General features: G+C 41.4%; 1 protein-coding gene across 11 annotated transcripts; it reads left to right on the top strand.

Moving 5' to 3' along the window:
* Positions 1–89: 89 nt before the first annotated feature.
* Mask (multiple ankyrin repeats single KH domain) lies at positions 90–17,841 on the top strand. 11 transcript variants are annotated; one of them, XM_078181116.1, is made up of 29 exons: positions 90–528; positions 3,647–4,093; positions 4,518–4,665; positions 4,816–5,096; positions 5,179–5,464; positions 5,590–5,891; positions 5,978–6,193; positions 6,277–6,712; positions 6,788–6,909; positions 6,980–7,103; positions 7,196–7,737; positions 7,825–8,034; positions 8,121–8,331; positions 8,401–8,838; positions 8,955–9,287; positions 9,350–9,541; positions 9,613–9,978; positions 10,059–10,213; positions 10,303–10,478; positions 10,553–10,685; positions 10,798–11,546; positions 11,654–11,965; positions 12,084–12,278; positions 12,398–12,545; positions 12,633–12,840; positions 13,022–13,905; positions 13,999–15,291; positions 15,383–15,574; positions 15,784–17,841. In XM_078181116.1, the coding sequence occupies exons 1-29, from the start codon at positions 325–327 to the stop codon at positions 15,805–15,807; spliced, it is 9,327 nt and encodes a 3,108-aa protein (XP_078037242.1). In that variant the 5' UTR covers positions 90–324; the 3' UTR covers positions 15,808–17,841. The 11 variants fall into 11 exon arrangements, with proteins under 11 accessions (XP_078037242.1, XP_078037241.1, XP_078037240.1 ...); XM_078181115.1 differs by having other exon boundaries at positions 6,277–6,909; positions 8,401–8,703; positions 8,773–8,838; positions 8,958–9,287; XM_078181114.1 differs by having other exon boundaries at positions 6,277–6,909; positions 8,401–8,703; positions 8,773–8,838.
* Positions 17,842–18,082: the final 241 nt, after the last annotated feature.

Here is an 18,082-nt window from a genome sequence, read left to right as displayed (position 1 = left end):
ATATGTTGATAAGATTCGAAAAAATACAAAATTTCGAGACCGAAATCCACGATCTACAATGTATCATGAGAGACGTATGTTGGTAGTTTGAAATTACCCGCCGTGAGAAACGAAAGATGGCTCGCCGAATCGTATGGAATGATATAGATGGTCGAAGAGGCATCTGGGAGTCTCGGAGTCGGCCATAGTAGAAATGGCGGGTGTTAGCTTACGTGAATGACGGCGATCGTGCTCGAGATTATTATTGAAAAGCAAGTGTTCTGTGTGTGTTTTGCGACACGGAAACGATACCTTAGTATCATATGATTAATCTGGAAGGTAAAGATGCAGAATGTAGCACAAGGAACGACCTCGGATAGTCAGAAGCACGAAAAATCAGCAAGCGTTCACCACGACATTGGAAAGACGTCGTCGACTCCCCAGTCTTCGAACTCCAGCCCTACGAAGTCAGAAACCGAGACCTTCTCCGAGTTGCAGCCGCCCTTTATGGCAGACTCGTCAGAGAGCGAGGAGGACAGTGTTTCAGAGGTAAACCGAGTCAAAAAAGCATGCCACGTCGTGGATAAGATATTGCTGCGACGAGAGGTTGAACGTACGCATGTACGCACCATACACGCACACGCAAACGCACACCTACAAATTCGTTGGTCGCTTCTGTCTTCTGTCGTTCGTCTCGTCCAGTCACCACCCCCCTCCCCCCGTTTGCCCTGCTATTCCATTCGTTCGTTCCGTTCTTCTTCTTCTTCTTCTTCTTTCTCATACGCACACTTGTATTCTCTACTTGCTCTTTCTTGCTTTCCGTGTGTAAGACGTTCACTCCCACCTCTCCCTCTCTTTCCGCTTGTGTGGGCGCGCGTGCGTTTGTGTGCGAGCGCCCGCGCGCATAATATGCGTGTACGTGGAAGCTGTGCTTGTATGTATATGTATAAACTTATAGATGGCGGAGTACATTCGCACCAGCTTTCGATGAAACTTACTCTACGCAATGTTGATCTCTTCTTCGATATTTTCTTATTCCTCCGCAATCTTTTTCTTGTCGCTGCATCGCAAAACAGTCGGTCGCAAAATCTGCGTGGACACACGTAGTTGTCATATTATTTTACACGGTTGCTTGATCTCGTTTCATTTTGATTCATCCTAATTTGCGGTTTGTACGAAATTACAAATTATTCGTTGATCGAAAATAATGCAAAACTGATCATAACGCATAACGCATAGTTGACGCAGGTAAGAAATTACGTTGTATCGTTCCGTGCTATAATATATATGTAGAATCGTACATTTTCGTAAATAAATGAATTATTGGCAGAGAAATCAACGAGCTGGCTACATTAAAAGGAAATATTGTGTTCACGCTAAGAACAATGTTCAAATTTAACAACGATCGTACGAGATCGGTGACATAACCATAAAATAACTACTCGCGGTTTTCCTTGGGACAAATTGTAATCGGACGTCTTAGTTAAGAATAAAAAGTCAGAAGGGAATTTACGCAGGTTATATAAGAGGAATATATGCGTTAATAGGTAATCGTAAGCTTCATAGTAGCCTGCGTATACACGATACAGTTACAAAGAATAATGCCCTGCTCCTTCGAGTACATGCTATGCATTTTACATATATAAACGTTTGTTTCCACAGACTCTTGCTTTTTCACATTTTTGTACGTTTTGAGGAAAATCTGGCGATGCGTTCGTGCCACTTCATGTCGGACCCCTAGACCAATATTCTGTATTAAAGTTAATGGTACACGATACCGAAACGACGACGTATACCTATTGTACCTGTACTCGTATGTATAGTGTTTTTTTTTTTTTTTTCTTTTTTTTTTCTCATGTATCGTAGCTTCGCATGCCCTGTGATTGAACATGTATGTACATATGTACGTATAACCGTTGGATAAAGAACTCTGGTTAGCTGCACTGCATAACCAAGCGCGTGCGCACGCACGTGTGCGCCTGTAGATACGTATGTATATGTTTATAGAAGTGAGCAATTATTGCACTTATAGCAAGTGCGCGCGCGCGCGCGCGCGAGCTCCCGTGCTTTCGTCACACGCACACGTACGAGTCGCGTGCATGTTTGCGTGCGCGTGCGTTGCACACGTATCCATGCGTTAATACTTCGCGTATCCGTATGCGACGTAAATTCGGTGATGTACGTATCGAAGTACATCCTTGCGAGTGCGTTTATCTAGTAGCGCCTCTCTATTTTATTTACATGCCCCTGCACGCGCGCGCGTATGTGTGAGATTGCGCGACACGCGCGTGCGCGCACGAGTATTTTACGTCCGTTTGCACTACGTCGTGCGCCACCCAGCGGAGTTCTCCTCGGCTGCGTTTCTCGCGTATTCGTGCGAGTTCATGAGCCTGCTTGTCTGCTCGGTCGCCTTTACTTACCTTCCTTAGTCGTTGATAGGTGTATTTCTATCTTCATCCTAACAACTAGTTCTTTCCGTAGTACTGTCAAGGAGCTGTTTCAGTTTCATCCTTGCCACTGTCTCTACCGGTTGCTCGACTCTCCTGTGTCGCTCGTGTTCGTGGCGTGGAAATTGTGGAGAGCAGAGCCACCATATTATGCTATATTCTACCAGCAGCGGTTATACAGAATCGTAGCTTTTCTTCACGATTTCTTTTTGCGGTGTGAACAATTATATTAATTGATCAGTGTTTACGTGAACAAAGGGTACGCGACCATTTCTTTTTTACTTGGGATTGAGAAAACAAACGAAACGCGTACGAAGACACGCAGAGTGTAGCAAGGAAGTGTCAGTTTCGTCCTTCTTGGAATGGCTGCACATTGTTCTTATGTCTCTGTTCTGTAGTAACTGGCAAGCGGTTTTAGTCGTTTAAAGAAGATAGGATACTTTCACCTCTCTTCTGATTTGCTTTTATGTCTCATCGGTTTCCATTCGTCGCGCGAGAGGATATGACCTCTACGCGAGATGTACGTACGATGATTTAGATTAGGTGAAATTTATACCTCACTCTTAGAAATTACTTATATAGATTTACTCGTAAGTGGAACCTGTACTACGATTCTTTTATTCCTACATACTTCGGAACACGTATCGTTTAATAGGTTCTTGTCGTTCATTCTTTGTTCTTATTGCTATTGTACGAGTAATATCTTCCAAGTCATGGTATAATATTTCGATTGCCACTGTCTCGTATTTTCACGGCATTATATCGTACAGAGTAACCTCAATTTACTAAAAATTTCTCTCTGCCGAATTTTTGTGAGAACATTCTTTTTTCCAATATCTTACGATTTCCTCTGTTTGTTGTACAGAAACGTTGGAATTCTAATGACTCAGCACTTTAGTGGTTAATTTTTATAAAGTTTGCATATTTTATATATTCGTACAAAATTCGTACGGGGGAACACGATTGGATCCTGTGCAGTTAGTATTGTCGGCTACTTTGTCAATGGAATATCGTGTTTTAAATAAAAACGTTAAATAGCTGTACGTAACAGTAAAATGGATCGTTTAAATCGAAATAAGTTTATGAACAAATCATAAAATATTCCATTCTTCTGTTTGTAATGTTCTCTTTTAATCATAAACGTACAACAGTTTTCTTTATTTAAATAACATTCACATTAACATTAATTGTTAAGAAAAGTATTCTTTTGTGACTTACAGGTGGAGTGTTTTGCAATTGATCAGGTTGAATTAGACGAAGGTCATCATTTAGAATCGTCCAAGTTTTTATTGCCTCCGGAAGATCCAGAGAGATCCGTGGACCCTGAAACTCAGGCACGGTTAGAAGCCTTACTGGAAGCAGCTGGTATTGGCAAGTTGTCGTCGTCAGGCGATGGAAAGCACTTGGCTGACCACGAAGTGCTCCGTCGCTTAACATCAAGTGTTTCTTGTGCATTAGATGAAGCAGCAGCTGCATTAACTCGAATGCGCAGCGATAATCCACGCACACAAAACGAAAAACGCTCTCTAGTAGAGGCTTGCACAGACGGAGACGTTGGTACTGTCAGGAAGTTATTAACGGAAGGACGCAGTGTTCACGAGACTACGGAGGAGGGAGAGAGTTTGCTCTCTCTCGCCTGCTCAGCTGGTTACTACGAACTTGCTCAGGTTGGAGTTTTGCTTGTGCATTGATTTTCCTTGGTACTTGCCAAAATTTTCTATGTCTCTATCCTATATGTGGGTTAGTCTTGAAATGTGCAACCAAAAGAGAGCAGTAAATGTAGAATACAATTGATTTCCAAAAACTAATTAGTTACATTATACTGAACATCGTGTATTGCCATTTAAATATACATACCTAAGGGAACGTTATTAGTGTTTTGATCTGAACAGAGAGAAATTTGTATAGATTGAACCGTTTTAGAAAAACTTCTGTTAATTATTCCTACTGGTCTGAATACTATGAACTTGGTCTTGTTATAAACAGACTGTGTACGTTATAACATACATCTTAGTATATATCATAAAGTCAGTTTCTTTTTAAAAATGTTTCAATGTAATCATATGATTCCATGAATTTGTCTTCATACAGGTATTATTGGCAATGAATGCAAACGTAGAGGACCGTGGTATAAAGGGGGACTGTACCCCTTTAATGGAAGCTGCCAGTGCTGGGCATGTGGATGTTGTAAGGTTGCTTATTGCTCATGGAGCCGATGTTAATTCTCAATCTACTTCAGGTATGAAATTTGATGGTATAGACTTAATTTTCAGATATAATATGATATTACTATCAATATCAGGAATTCCTTTTAATAAAAAAAATCTAATATACTGTCTGCTTGTGAAAATCGATATGCGAAAATTAAATAGTTCTCGATGTCCTTTAGGTAATACTGCCCTTATGTATGGTTGCGCGGGTGGTCATGAAGAGGTAGTAGGAGTATTGTTAGAAGCAGGTGCCAATATAGAGGATCACAATGAGAATGGTCATACACCGTTAATGGAAGCAGCCAGTGCTGGCCATGTTCCAGTAGCTAAGATCTTACTAGACCATGGCGCTGGAATTAATACTCATTCCAATGAATTTAAAGAATCTGCGTTAACACTGGCCTGCTATAAAGGACATTTAGAAATGGTTCGCTTTTTGTTAGAAGCTGGTGCAGACCAGGTATTTGCCGATATTACTCGTGTTATCTGTATTTGAACTGTATGTTTCACGCGAAGAATAGTCATAGCATCTCAACTTATAGGAGCACAAAACCGATGAAATGCACACTGCCCTTATGGAAGCATCGATGGATGGTCACGTAGAAGTAGCTCGACTACTCTTGGATTCAGGAGCGCAAGTGAATATGCCAACCGATAGTTTTGAATCACCGTTAACATTGGCTGCTTGTGGAGGTCACGTTGATCTTGCAATGCTTTTGATCGAGAGAGGAGCAAATATCGAGGAAGTAAACGACGAAGGTTATACTCCGTTGATGGAAGCAGCACGTGAAGGTCATGAGGAAATGGTTGCTTTGCTTCTAAGTCAAGGTATTGTAGAAGGGTCAATAATATATTATACAATATTCTTGGTATAATTACACAATAGGAGTACGTGATGTATCATACGGCATAATGTGGTTATAATAAAATCTTCATTATCTATTTACGCACAGGAGCGAATATCAATGCTCAAACGGAAGAGACTCAAGAAACAGCACTTACTTTAGCTTGCTGTGGTGGCTTTTTAGAAGTCGCTGACTTTCTAATTAAAGCCGGAGCTGACATCGAATTAGGTGCTTCTACTCCTCTGATGGAAGCTGCGCAAGAGGGTCATTTGGAAGTTGTTCGTTATTTACTTGAATCTGCAGCAGATGTTCATGCTCAGACTCAAACAGGAGACACAGCCTTAACATATGCGTGTGAAAACGGACATACCGATGTTGCAGATCTCTTACTCCAGTTTGGAGCTGATTTAGTATGTACTTTTGATCAAGGAGTACATATGGACGAGCTCTGACTGCCGATGTACTATTCTCCTTTTCTTTTTTTTTTAATGTGTAGGAGCATGAATCCGAAGGTGGCAGAACGCCATTGATGAAGGCATGTAGAGCTGGACATCTTTGCACAGTCCAGTTTTTAACATCGAAACGTGCGGATGTTAATAGACAAACGACAAACAACGATCATACTCCTCTTTCCTTGGCCTGTGCTGGTGGCCACCTTGCGGTTGTTGAACTTTTACTTGCACAGTCTGCAAATCCGTTTCATAAACTAAAGGTATTATTCTACGATCAGTTTAATGGTAGCGACAAATGTTTGAGCGTTCGTGTAAATGCAATAAGATTATGAATTCATTGTAGGATAATTCTACGATGTTGATTGAAGCTGCAAAGGGTGGGCATACAAGTGTTGTACAACTTTTGTTAGATTATCCTCACAGTATTATGATGAGTGCTCCACATAATGCTGCACCTGCGCCAATGTTACTTCCACAACAACAACAGCAGCAGCAGCAGCAATCACAGCAACAGTCTCAGCAACAACAACAACAACAACAACAACCACAGCAGCACATAGCACATCAACAACGCATGCCTCATCAACAACAAGCGTCCACGACGCAATCGCAACATCAACAGCAACAACAACATAATGCAGAACAATCGCAAGCGCAAAATCTCCAACCTAAGCATAATACACAGAAGTCATTGTTAAGAAAAAATCGATCAGTAACCGTGATGCCTGATATGAGTCTTACTTCTGCTGAGGCGCAACAAGTTCGTTCTCAACCCGCAGGTGAAGCGATCGTAGCAACTAAAGACGATACTAACATTTTGGATAAAGGCAGTGGAGGATTTACCAACCTTTCAGAACCTAATATTAGCCTTAGTCCAGCTCCAGCACCGACCCCGGGTTTGAATGGTTCCGAGAGTCGAAAAAATACTCGACAAGAACAAATCCTACATAAACGGCAAATACTTGAAGAATTACAGGTGCGTATAATTTTCTATTCATTTCTGCATTTCCAACGATCCTAATATTATAAATTATGAATGTGCGCAGAGGGTAGAAAGGAAACTTCAAATTAAGGGTCCAGCCCATTGGTTCTCCGGTTCAGGAAATTCTGTTTCAACTCAACAACAGTCTTTGTCGGAAGAACTCAGTGAATTTGATATGTTGTCACCAGGTATTTGAATCCTTCGTCTATTGGGCTTGTCTTTGCAGGTGGTAATAATTGCGTTGCATAAAATATTCTTAATAGTAATATTTTCAATCAAGGTACCAGTCAGGAAATTTCGCAGTATTATGAAAGTTTTCTCGAAGGAACAAAAATTGGACAAGAATTGGCACGTAGGGAATTAGTTCGCGAGAAATTGTCTATATCAAATGCACTCTCTCTTGCAACGATACCGGTTACGTCGACCGTTCCATTGGTTACCTCTAATACATCTTCTACAACTACGCCGAGCCCTCCAAGTATATCTACACCACCTACCGTCATGACAGTTTCTCAACCAATTACTGCAAGTAGCGACGTCAGCCAAAACACCGCCATAAGCGATCGCCCTAAAGCGAAGCCCGTCTCGAAAAAGGAAGGTAAAAACATCCGCAAAGCTACGTCTAGTGTAGTAGGTGGGAAATTACAACAACAGCAGCAGCAACAACAACAACAACAACAACAGCAGCAACAAGCAACCTTAATGGCTGGGCTGCAACAGCAATACCAACAGAAACAACGACAACACACCTATCAAGTGCAACAGGTGCATCAACTGCAGCAACTTAATCAACAGCTTCAATTACAGCTCGATCAAGTGCAGGTTCGATTTGTTGTTTTTTACTTTTGTTTTTCTACAACAACGTTGTTACGCTTTTAATGAAATATTATCTACATACGATACAATTAGGTACAACAACAACAGCAGCAACAGCAGCAGCCACCACCTCAACAGGCACAAATCCAGCAACAAGCTTTACAGTCGCACCAACAACAACATTCACAGTCTCAACAGGAATCTGGTCCAGTGACTGCTAATGGAAACAATATACTCATGCCTACTCAATTAATGTCACATCTTCATTCTGCGTATACACATCATCTTCACGATCAGGTAATTGTAGACGTTTTTTCGAGTTCTGTTGTGGACAACACGAATTATAATATGCTGTAATATCCTGCAAATAATGTGAATCACATTTTCAGCAATCAACTCAACAGAATCTTACGGAACAGACGGATCCCGAATTAGCAAGACTGCATCGTGATGGCGCTTGTCCGTTTGTGGCTGCTGCTCAAAAAGCCAAAGCACTTTGTACCAGCGAAAGCGTTATAAAATTGGAAGACGGCACACATATTCCATTAGATGATGCTTTTGAAATTTTTCGCTCTATCAGTTTCGATGACACGGTTGACGGTAATTATTTCAACCTTCTCGATTAACATAGAAATTTATTTTTAAAATGTATTCCCTGTGTGTCAATAGCGACGGAAGATCAAGAGAAGCTCGAATTGAAAAGGTTAGAAGTTTCGAATAGTAAAGACCCACAGCAACAACAGCAGCAGCTACAACAACAACAACAACAGCAGCAACAATCCGCGCAGCAACAACAGTTGCAAAGTGCACAAATAGTTCAGCAAACGAGCAGTCCCTATGCGTCTCAAGAATACTTCACAAATCCTGTGTTATCGGTACCTTCTGTTTCGTTACCAACCTTGCCTTCGCTTCAAGTCACCAGTGCTGGTGTTCAAATACAAACAGACATATCAGCCGATCTACAATTAACCAGTACGCAGTCTTTACAAAATAAACCGTTTAAAGAGTTGAAAGATTTAAATTATTTGAAACACTTTCAAGATGGATATCTCGATGCTTTACGATGCCATTTCCAACCGCAATTACCACTCCAATCGTCGCAGATAAGTAAGTTTCGAGTATATATATATCTCAACTATAGTATACTAGTGAACGTAGAAACATTATTTATATATATATATATATTTATATATATTTATATATATATATATATATTCCTTCAGCAGTTCCCATGCAAGCTCTACCAAATGTAACCGAAGCAAGTGGAGTAATAGATAGCATTCCTCATCAAACGAATGGTTACACACAATCGACAGCTTGTAACACCAATCAAGTTCAAGTGGCTACCCAAACGCAAGCACCAGTCACCACAACCGCTGCCACCATCGTTGCTTCGGACAAAAAACAAGTTTATACCGCACCAGCGACCGGTAAAGGAAAAAAGGGGAGATATCCGCTTTTACCTCAACAACAATCATGCCAACAACAAACTGCCAATACCCAACAACAGACTCCCAATTTTCCCAGTCAAAATTACCAATTGGATCCGACCACAGGTAAGAAAAAGAATATCGGATATTAATCGTTAACAGTCTTTCTAATTGGTTTGCAATTTTAGTTGCCGGGCAATACACAACCGGCGTCCCAACAGTTGGAGGATACACAACTAATCAAGCACCTCCCGCTCCATTTTCATGCATGGACGTGGACTCTGAAACAGACAGTAATCACGATACTGCTTTGACTTTGGCGTGCGCCGGTGGCCACGTAGAACTTGCCGAACTTTTGTTGAGTCGCGGTGCAGATATAGGTAATGATCTTTAAATAACAATACGCAGTTTGGAAATTCGTGATATTATTTTCACGCGTTACATTTTTCAGAGCATAGAGACAAAAAAGGATTCACTCCGCTGATATTAGCTGCAACAGCTGGACATCATAAAGTTGTAGAGATTCTTTTAAATCACGGGGCTGATATAGAAGCTCAGTCTGAACGCACCAAGGATACACCCTTATCTCTTGCTTGTAGCGGTGGTAGATACGAAGTGGTTGAGCTTTTACTTAATCGAGCTGCCAATAAAGAACATCGTAATGTTTCTGATTACACACCTTTAAGTTTGGCAGCATCTGGCGGTTACGTTAACATAATAAAGCTCCTCCTCAGTCATGGTGCTGAAATTAATTCCAGAACTGGTTCAAAATTGGGTATATCCCCGCTCATGCTTGCTGCTATGAACGGTCATGTTGGTACGTATTGTAAAATATTTATATTCGTTGCGTCCTAAGAGGCCTGTGTAAACTGTAACATTATTAACGACAACTTGTAGCGGCGGTGAAGCTATTGCTCGACATGGGTAGCGATATAAACGCTCAGATCGAGACTAATCGTAATACAGCGTTAACATTGGCGTGCTTTCAAGGAAGACACGAGGTAGTCAGTCTTCTTCTCGATCGTAAAGCCAACGTCGAACATCGTGCTAAGGTACATGTAATTGCATTTATAGATCTCTACCCGATATGTGTAGATTGTGTATTTAAACGTCATGTGAAACCATATGTATATTCTCACAGACTGGTTTAACACCGTTAATGGAAGCTGCGAGTGGTGGTTACGTAGAAGTCGGGCGCGTTTTACTTACCAAAGGAGCAGACGTGAATGCCACCCCCGTTCCGTCGTCTCGCGATACTGCTCTTACCATCGCCGCCGATAAAGGACACTGCCGTTTCGTAGAATTATTATTATCAAGGTAAGTTTCTATTCGCTCACCGAGAGCGAGTAAAGAAACAAAAAATTTTTATATTATTGGTCCGTGTTTTGTAGAGGAACACAAGTAGAGGTAAAAAATAAAAAAGGAAATAGTCCGTTGTGGTTAGCAGCAAACGGTGGACACTTGAACGTCGTTGATCTGTTATACCAAGCTGGTGCAGACATCGATTCACAAGATAATCGTAAGGTGTGTATCTTTCGAATATTTCAAAGATCTATATTCTATAGATTAAAACTGTAGCATACTTATGTTTATACCGAATTGACGAGTATAATACACGTGACTTGGTGATATCTAGGTGTCCTGTTTAATGGCTGCGTTTCGCAAGGGACATATTAAAGTTGTGAAATGGATGGTGAATCATGTTACTCAGTTCCCAAGCGACCAAGAAATGACTAGGTACATAGCCACTGTAAGCGACAAAGAACTTCTCGAAAAGTGTCAGGAATGCGTTAAAGTAATTCGTGCAGCGAAAGAAACTCAAGCGGCCAAAGCGAATAAAAACGCAACCATACTATTGGAAGAATTGGATATGGAGAAAACGCGGGAAGAATCAAAGAAAGCGGCGGCTGCTCGTAGACGAGAACGAAAGAAAAAAAAGAAACTCGAGAAAAAGGAAGAGAAGAGAAAATTACACGAAGAATATAAAAAGAATGAAGGCACGTACGAAGATAAGGAGGAAAACGGAAAAAAGTCTGGGGACGAAGAATGTGATAGGGTTGACGACAGCGAACACGAAACTGGCGACGGTTCCGAGAGAATGGACAGTATGCCGTCACCGGTTAATAGAAGTCCCGAAGATCCTGACAGAGAAGAAGGTGATAGTGGATTTGATGCAAACAGCCAAGGTAGTTGTAGCAGTAACGATGTCAAAGCTAGGGAGAAGAAAAAGGAGAAGAAGAAAAAGAAGACCACCAGCCCTGCCAACAACGAAAAGGATACATCTCCCCAGAGATCACCGAAAACTGTGATCGCTCAGAGCAATGCGTTGGCTCAAAATTCCATCACACCGACCAAGTCTCAAAATAACAACAATACCTCTGAAAAGTGAGTTGGGTAGAATGCTATCTCGCGGTACATCTTATCTTACGCACACTTTCTATAGAACACGGGTGACTCTGTGTGCCATCATTTAAATTGATTTGAATTTTTAGAAGGATCATGACTAACGTCACCAACGGAGCATCTGTGTCCACTATATCTGTTACGGGTGCCAGGTCCTCGGCCATTACTTGCAACGAACGTAAATTAAAAGGTCAATTGGTATTCGAGTCATCCAGGCACCCCGCTGATAGGGAAGATTTCGAAGCAACCGGCAACGAAACATATATTCCTGGTAAAGGGAAAAAGTCTTACAGCAATCAATACGACGGAGACACGTTGAACACGACCACGAAAACCAATACTTCCACGAGTCCAAAGCAAGGTGGCAAGCGCGAAGAAGGATGGAAAGAAGTCGTTCGAAAGTAAGAAAACCAACAACAAGAAATGTATAATTCTGTTGTCCGTATTTTTCCCGTACTCTCCATTTAACAAGAAACGTAACTAGAACTAATCAAGAGAATATAAACATTTTCGAAATAGGGGACAATCCGATGATTCTGGAAGGTTCATGAATTCCCCGTTCCGTTCGAAGAAGGTTTCGGTTCCACCGAATGCGATCAGCCGGGTAATAGGTAGAGGCGGTAGCAACATCAATGCTATCAGAGGCGCTACGGGAGCGCATATTGAAGTAGATAAACAAAGCAAATGCCAGGGCGAACGAATCATTACTATCAAGTACGAATCTTACATATAATACAAATCCTAATTTATCCTATCGAATATAGTTTCCAAACTGTCTGGCCACCGTTTCCATTCCCATACTTTATTTATTGATGTTTCCTGTATAATTTTAGGGGATCATCGGATGCAACGAAGCAGGCTCATGCATTGATAGCAGCGTTGATTAAAGATCCTGACGTTGATATATTGCAAATGCTTCCGAAATCGAAACTTGTCGTTGTCACGACATCTTCTTGGGATAAAACAGTTTCCACGATAGCCGTAAGATACAACGAACCTATTACTATATATAACGCGTATTGCATTAGAAACGTACGTTTTGCAAATATAATTTATCTTAAATTTCAGTCTAGTAAACCAAAATTGGGCCCAGTAAGTAAACCGCTCAGTCTAACGTCGAATTCCAATAGCACGCAAATTAACAAATCAAGCTATACATCAGGGGTGTCGACTGTGAATCAGTTAATTCCGATTCGATCGTCGTCCACCATTAAACTTAGCGGAGCATTTCCTTCGCCTTTGCCGCGCGCAACGGCGCCTCGACTAGTTGCCGCAGGTAATATATATTATTATGTAACCGTTTCTCTTTCAAATTAAGAATTAACTGGTAACGAAACCAGAGTCTCGTTTCACGCGTGTAACAACCAGGTAGTTTTTCTTTAAAGGTAAAATTCTTTAAAGGATCGAGACGAGTGTTTCGATGCTCGAATAATTGTTTGCTACTTTCCCGTGTATAGCCGAGAAACGTGCTCAGGCTGTGGCTGCTCAAATGGCATCGTCGTCGAACACAAAGACAACAATGTCGTATACCAGCGCGATCATGACGGCCGGACGGGCGACAAAAATTGTGACAACAAGCACCACGCAAACATTTGCAGCAAAGTTGTCCGAAATCACTGCCTCCACACATACATCCACCACCGTGATGCAGTCCACTCACACCGCGGTAAACAAGCAGAAATCGTTGCAAACCAACGCCGTTACCGTAATGTCAGCTACAGCTACAGCAATGGCTCAAACAACGTCCCAGCAGCCTGTAGCCAGTACATCTCCGAAACACTGCCGACCACTGCCTACTTTGTCTGCCCCGCCAACTATGGTTACCCATTACACCGGAAAATCTACTTACTCTCCTGGCTCGAACGCCACGATGTCACCGGCAACGAGTACAGTGGTTGCTTATTGCCCAGAAAATTCTATCGCAACAACCTGTTCGAGTTCGGTTCGCGTTACTCCGTCTCCGCCTATCGTATCATCGCAGAGTCAACAACAGCTGCAACAGCAGCAGCAGCAACAACAGCAGCAACAACAGCAACAACCACAACCGCAGCATCAAATAAGGAGTTCAACACCGATCACGTCTACGATTCAAGAACAGCAACAACAACAACAACAACAGCAGCAGCAGCAGCAGCAGCAACAACAAGCGACGAATAATACGCCGCTCGAATATTCGTTGTTCAACGATACCTTTACCAAAGTTACTCAACAATCGATGTGGGGTGGCCGAGAAAATGAATCTCAAAAGGGTATGAATTTCGCGACCGTAGCTGGTGGTGGTGTTTCAGTAAATACATCCGGTTCGTCGTCGTCGAAATTTATAGACAGCGTCCCTCCTCAGGTTAGTATCGGGAACCTGTAGAATTAGTATATGTATGAGATTTTATATTAGGCCTATTTCCGACGGTTCCTGTAATTTATTGTTTCGAAACAGGTGGATGCCTCGAAAGCTCCTGGATATCGCGGGACAGCCATGTGTTCTCCTGTGTCAAGCAAATCTAATAACGCGGGCAATACGAGTGCAACTAGCATAGGAAGCGGTACATCGTCGAACACGGGACACAGTCCTATTCAACCTCCTCAATTCCAACCGACAAGCGGGAATTACAACGATCATACGCTTTCGAACAAACCGCCTGGTAATTTGGCAGTTGCGCGACCAGTGATCCCTCAACAAGCCATAGAAATGGGCGCAGCAATGGGAGCTCAGTTCAGCAGGCCGGTATTTCAAGGTGAATTGACATCGCGAAACAGTACGACGCACCAACCACACATCCTACCTTCAACGTCTCAACCAACGTTAGACGTAGGGTTGTTCAAAGCAAATAACGTCGGTTACGAGCACCCGAACGTGAATTCGAACCTGTTGAAAATGGTGCCGAACGAAGGTCAGCAAAATCACCCACTTCTGCCGTTTCACCCTCACATGCAGAGTTTCACACAAACGATAGCAGCTCCATCCGCTTCTGTAAATACTACCGTCAGTATGTCAAGATTAAATCCCAGAGCACCCGATTTTTCGAGTTCTTTGCACCTGAACAATAAACCTCAAGTGACGATGTTTAACCCGGGATCGGCTGCGGCTGCGGCAGCCGCGGCTGCCGCAGCGGCGGGAATGCACGCGAACATGTTCGCCCCCGTACCACCACCTCCGCCGTCTGCGATCCAGTCGAATAATTTGGCGATGCTCGGAAACTTTCCACTGGGAAAGTATCAGGGGCCATCGCGAGCTACTCCAAACTCCAGCATCTCTAGTAACGGTCAAACGCGTTGGCCATTCGCTCCACCACACAATAACTACCCGACGCATCAAGACCCGATGATTGGACAGATCGGCTTTTCGAATCATTTGACGAACATGAGTGCCGCACAACCTGGGAACATCGACTTAATCACTACGTTGGAAAACGGTGGTTCACCAGCGATATCGCCATCTTCACCGGCACAAGTAGCCCAAGAAATGAGTCAACTAAAAATCGAAGACCGCAAAGTACCGCGGCCGATCGGCACCGAAAGAGCATGGAAGAATTACACTACATCCGGCATGGGACCTGGCGGTGATGCCGATTCAATCAACTGGATGCTGAACAACGAGAAACTCGTTGGATCTTGGGCCGGTTTAGCCCCTGGAATAGATAGGCATCAAATGTTTCGATCTAATGCCACCTATAATCGTATATCAAACGTCGACGCCGAACTCCACCAGATGATGGAATCTTCGTTTCAGGTAATGCTTAATTATTCCACTGTACGTCGTCTTTGGTTTTTATTTTTCCTATCGTTTGCCTACAATCAACACGATTTTTGGATTGGTTCAGGGCCACGTAGATGCTCAACAACAACCGTTCCCTAACGGAAGCGCGGCAGCGCTGTCCTTAATGCCAGCATTAACGCTATTACCGGGTCAATTCGGAGCACCAGCTTTAACAGAAATACCTCCAAACGAACCTAATAAAATAGATCCACCAGCCTGGGGGATACCGGATGCCGTTCAAGATAAACAACATCCGGTATGTTATTCATTTTTCGAGAAAACACATTTCAATTCGTTCTCCTTCTACGATTCTGTATGTGTTTTTCAACAATCGTAAGTCTTTTCATTTTGATCTGCTCTTTCCGAGTTTCATATAGGAGCCATTTCTAGAATTCTACATTTTTCATTCAAGAAAAATTGGTTCTGTTCAAATTTTTGATTGTTTACTCATTTACTTTGTTCCAGACATGGAATAAATGGACCCATTAAGGGAATATAGGAATTTCGCTTTCTGACCTGCACGACGTGAAACAGATCTTGCAAGTCACAGTAGCACAGAAATGGAAGTGAAATACGAAGCGCGTTGTTTCCAGGTACTTGAAATGCATCGCTGTTTCCAATTATATCCATCTAACAGAATTTCAAGATTATTTGTCATGCTACTAGGGGTAATAAGGCGGTATAAAATCCTTATTTCAACTTATCGTATCGTACAACTCGATTATTCGATACAAATAATTTCCAAACATGGTATGGAAAGAACTCAATCATTACAAGATTTGTGAAAACAAAGAATGCAAACAAGTTTCGTTATTGGCTGCAATATATCTTCGGTCTTGATTTAAGTACTTGCATTGTCGTTGATTTACGTACATGCATGCAGGCACACATACACGAATACATACATACTTGTACACATACACGAATACATACATACTTGTACACATACATGCATTCATAGTTACGTACGTACGTACACTTACACGCGCGAGCGCGCTTTGTGAAATTCTATTTTGATCATTGTCATAGGTGATAATCACTTGTGTATATTTATGGTCACGAGTGATCATGGTTTCTTGTTTTATTGAAATATTTCATTGAGTTTATTTACTGTACTGACAATCAATGATACGACGATGACAGCGGCAACAATGACAACGACGATGATTGCATAATAATAATAATAATAGTTGGTAATAATAGTAATAATCGTGATAATAATACCAAGGAGAAGAATAATAAGAATCCACTGAAAAATACTTGGTCTTACGTTTATCAAACAGATACGTTCTCTGCTATTCGCTGATAAACAAGTTTTGTCGGGTCATTTAAAGATGACCGTGTCGACGCAATCTCGCCAACGAATCCATAGCGCTGCAAATAGTTTCTATAAACATTCATCGATCAAATACAAGCGTACGTACACAGTAACAGATGCTTGCAGACACGTTTACATATACACGCATGATACGATCAGAGATCGCTGATTTTTGCCTTCGGTATTCATTTCGCTTTTGATTCGTTTTGCAAATATGCCAAACATATCGTTCGGCCGATCTGGTTCATCTATTGTTATATAGCAAAGATCCTGAATCAAAGAAACGCGAAAAATGTGGTGCTGGTTGAGAGGCGTAACGATACAAGCCCGCAATGATTCTACTCGATCTAAAGTCTACTCAGATGAAACAGTGCAACTAGCAACACCTCGACATCGTTGACGTATATGAATATTGGATTCTGATTTTTCAATCAATCTTGAATCTTGGATCTTGAATATTGAATCTTGAATCTTGAGTCTTGAGTCTTGAATGGTGAAAGTGTCAAAACGGAAATAAAAAAGATTGGAAGACACTCTGTCACGAATTAATATGCGCTGTACTAATAATACATTAAACATTATGTATACCGAATCCTATTCGAATCAATGAATATTGTTCATTGTTAAACAGGTAGTGGGCCGCCGACACGTAAATATAACTCTGTGCGACCCTAGAAACAGTGCTATTATAATACTATTATTGCTGTGGTGGTAATAATGTTTATTATTATATTATGGTTATTATTACACAAGACATAATTATAGGAAATGAAAGGTAAAAGTAAATAGAAAATGTCACCTGCTGTTCGGCTGGACTAGTACGATATATTAAATATTCTAGATAAACACTCGATATACATACATAAGAAATGTTCATTTCGATTGAACATTTGAAAATCTTTCTTGGTGGGGATTTCGACAAGTGTTCAATACATAGCGACGATACTATAATTGAAACGGTCCCCTACGCGTAAGTTTCGATGAAGCTCGTGAAAATTATACGGGAGCTTTTGATCTATTATTCCAGGGAACGCTTCAATTATTCTCTAAGATACATTGTTATAATTTAAAGCCTATTTTCAAATTTGATTTATGATAATTGCGATATACAACACAAAACTATTATATGACATACAACAATAAAGCAAATAAATGAATACATAAATAAATACACCTGCTCTTTAATATGTATGTCGTACTGTACTTCCGAGTACTTTTGTTTGAACGAGTCATCTTATGTTTAATCCGTGCCTTTAGACGTTTGAAAATTCTTGAGATTTCTCGACGTTGTATACAAATTATTCTTTACTTTTGCGATTGGATAATCAATAAGAGATGCCTACTAACGTAGCCTAAATGATTTTTCGCTTGTTTAAGTTGTAATTAAATGTTGTAAAAAACTTTCCATTTTATCTCGCGACGCCGGGTACCTGAACAAATAATTTA

This window comes from Augochlora pura, chromosome 5, assembly GCF_028453695.1.
Source record: "Augochlora pura isolate Apur16 chromosome 5, APUR_v2.2.1, whole genome shotgun sequence".
Classification (NCBI taxonomy): domain Eukaryota; kingdom Metazoa; phylum Arthropoda; class Insecta; order Hymenoptera; family Halictidae; genus Augochlora; species Augochlora pura.
This window is presented reverse-complemented; position numbering and strand designations above follow the sequence as displayed.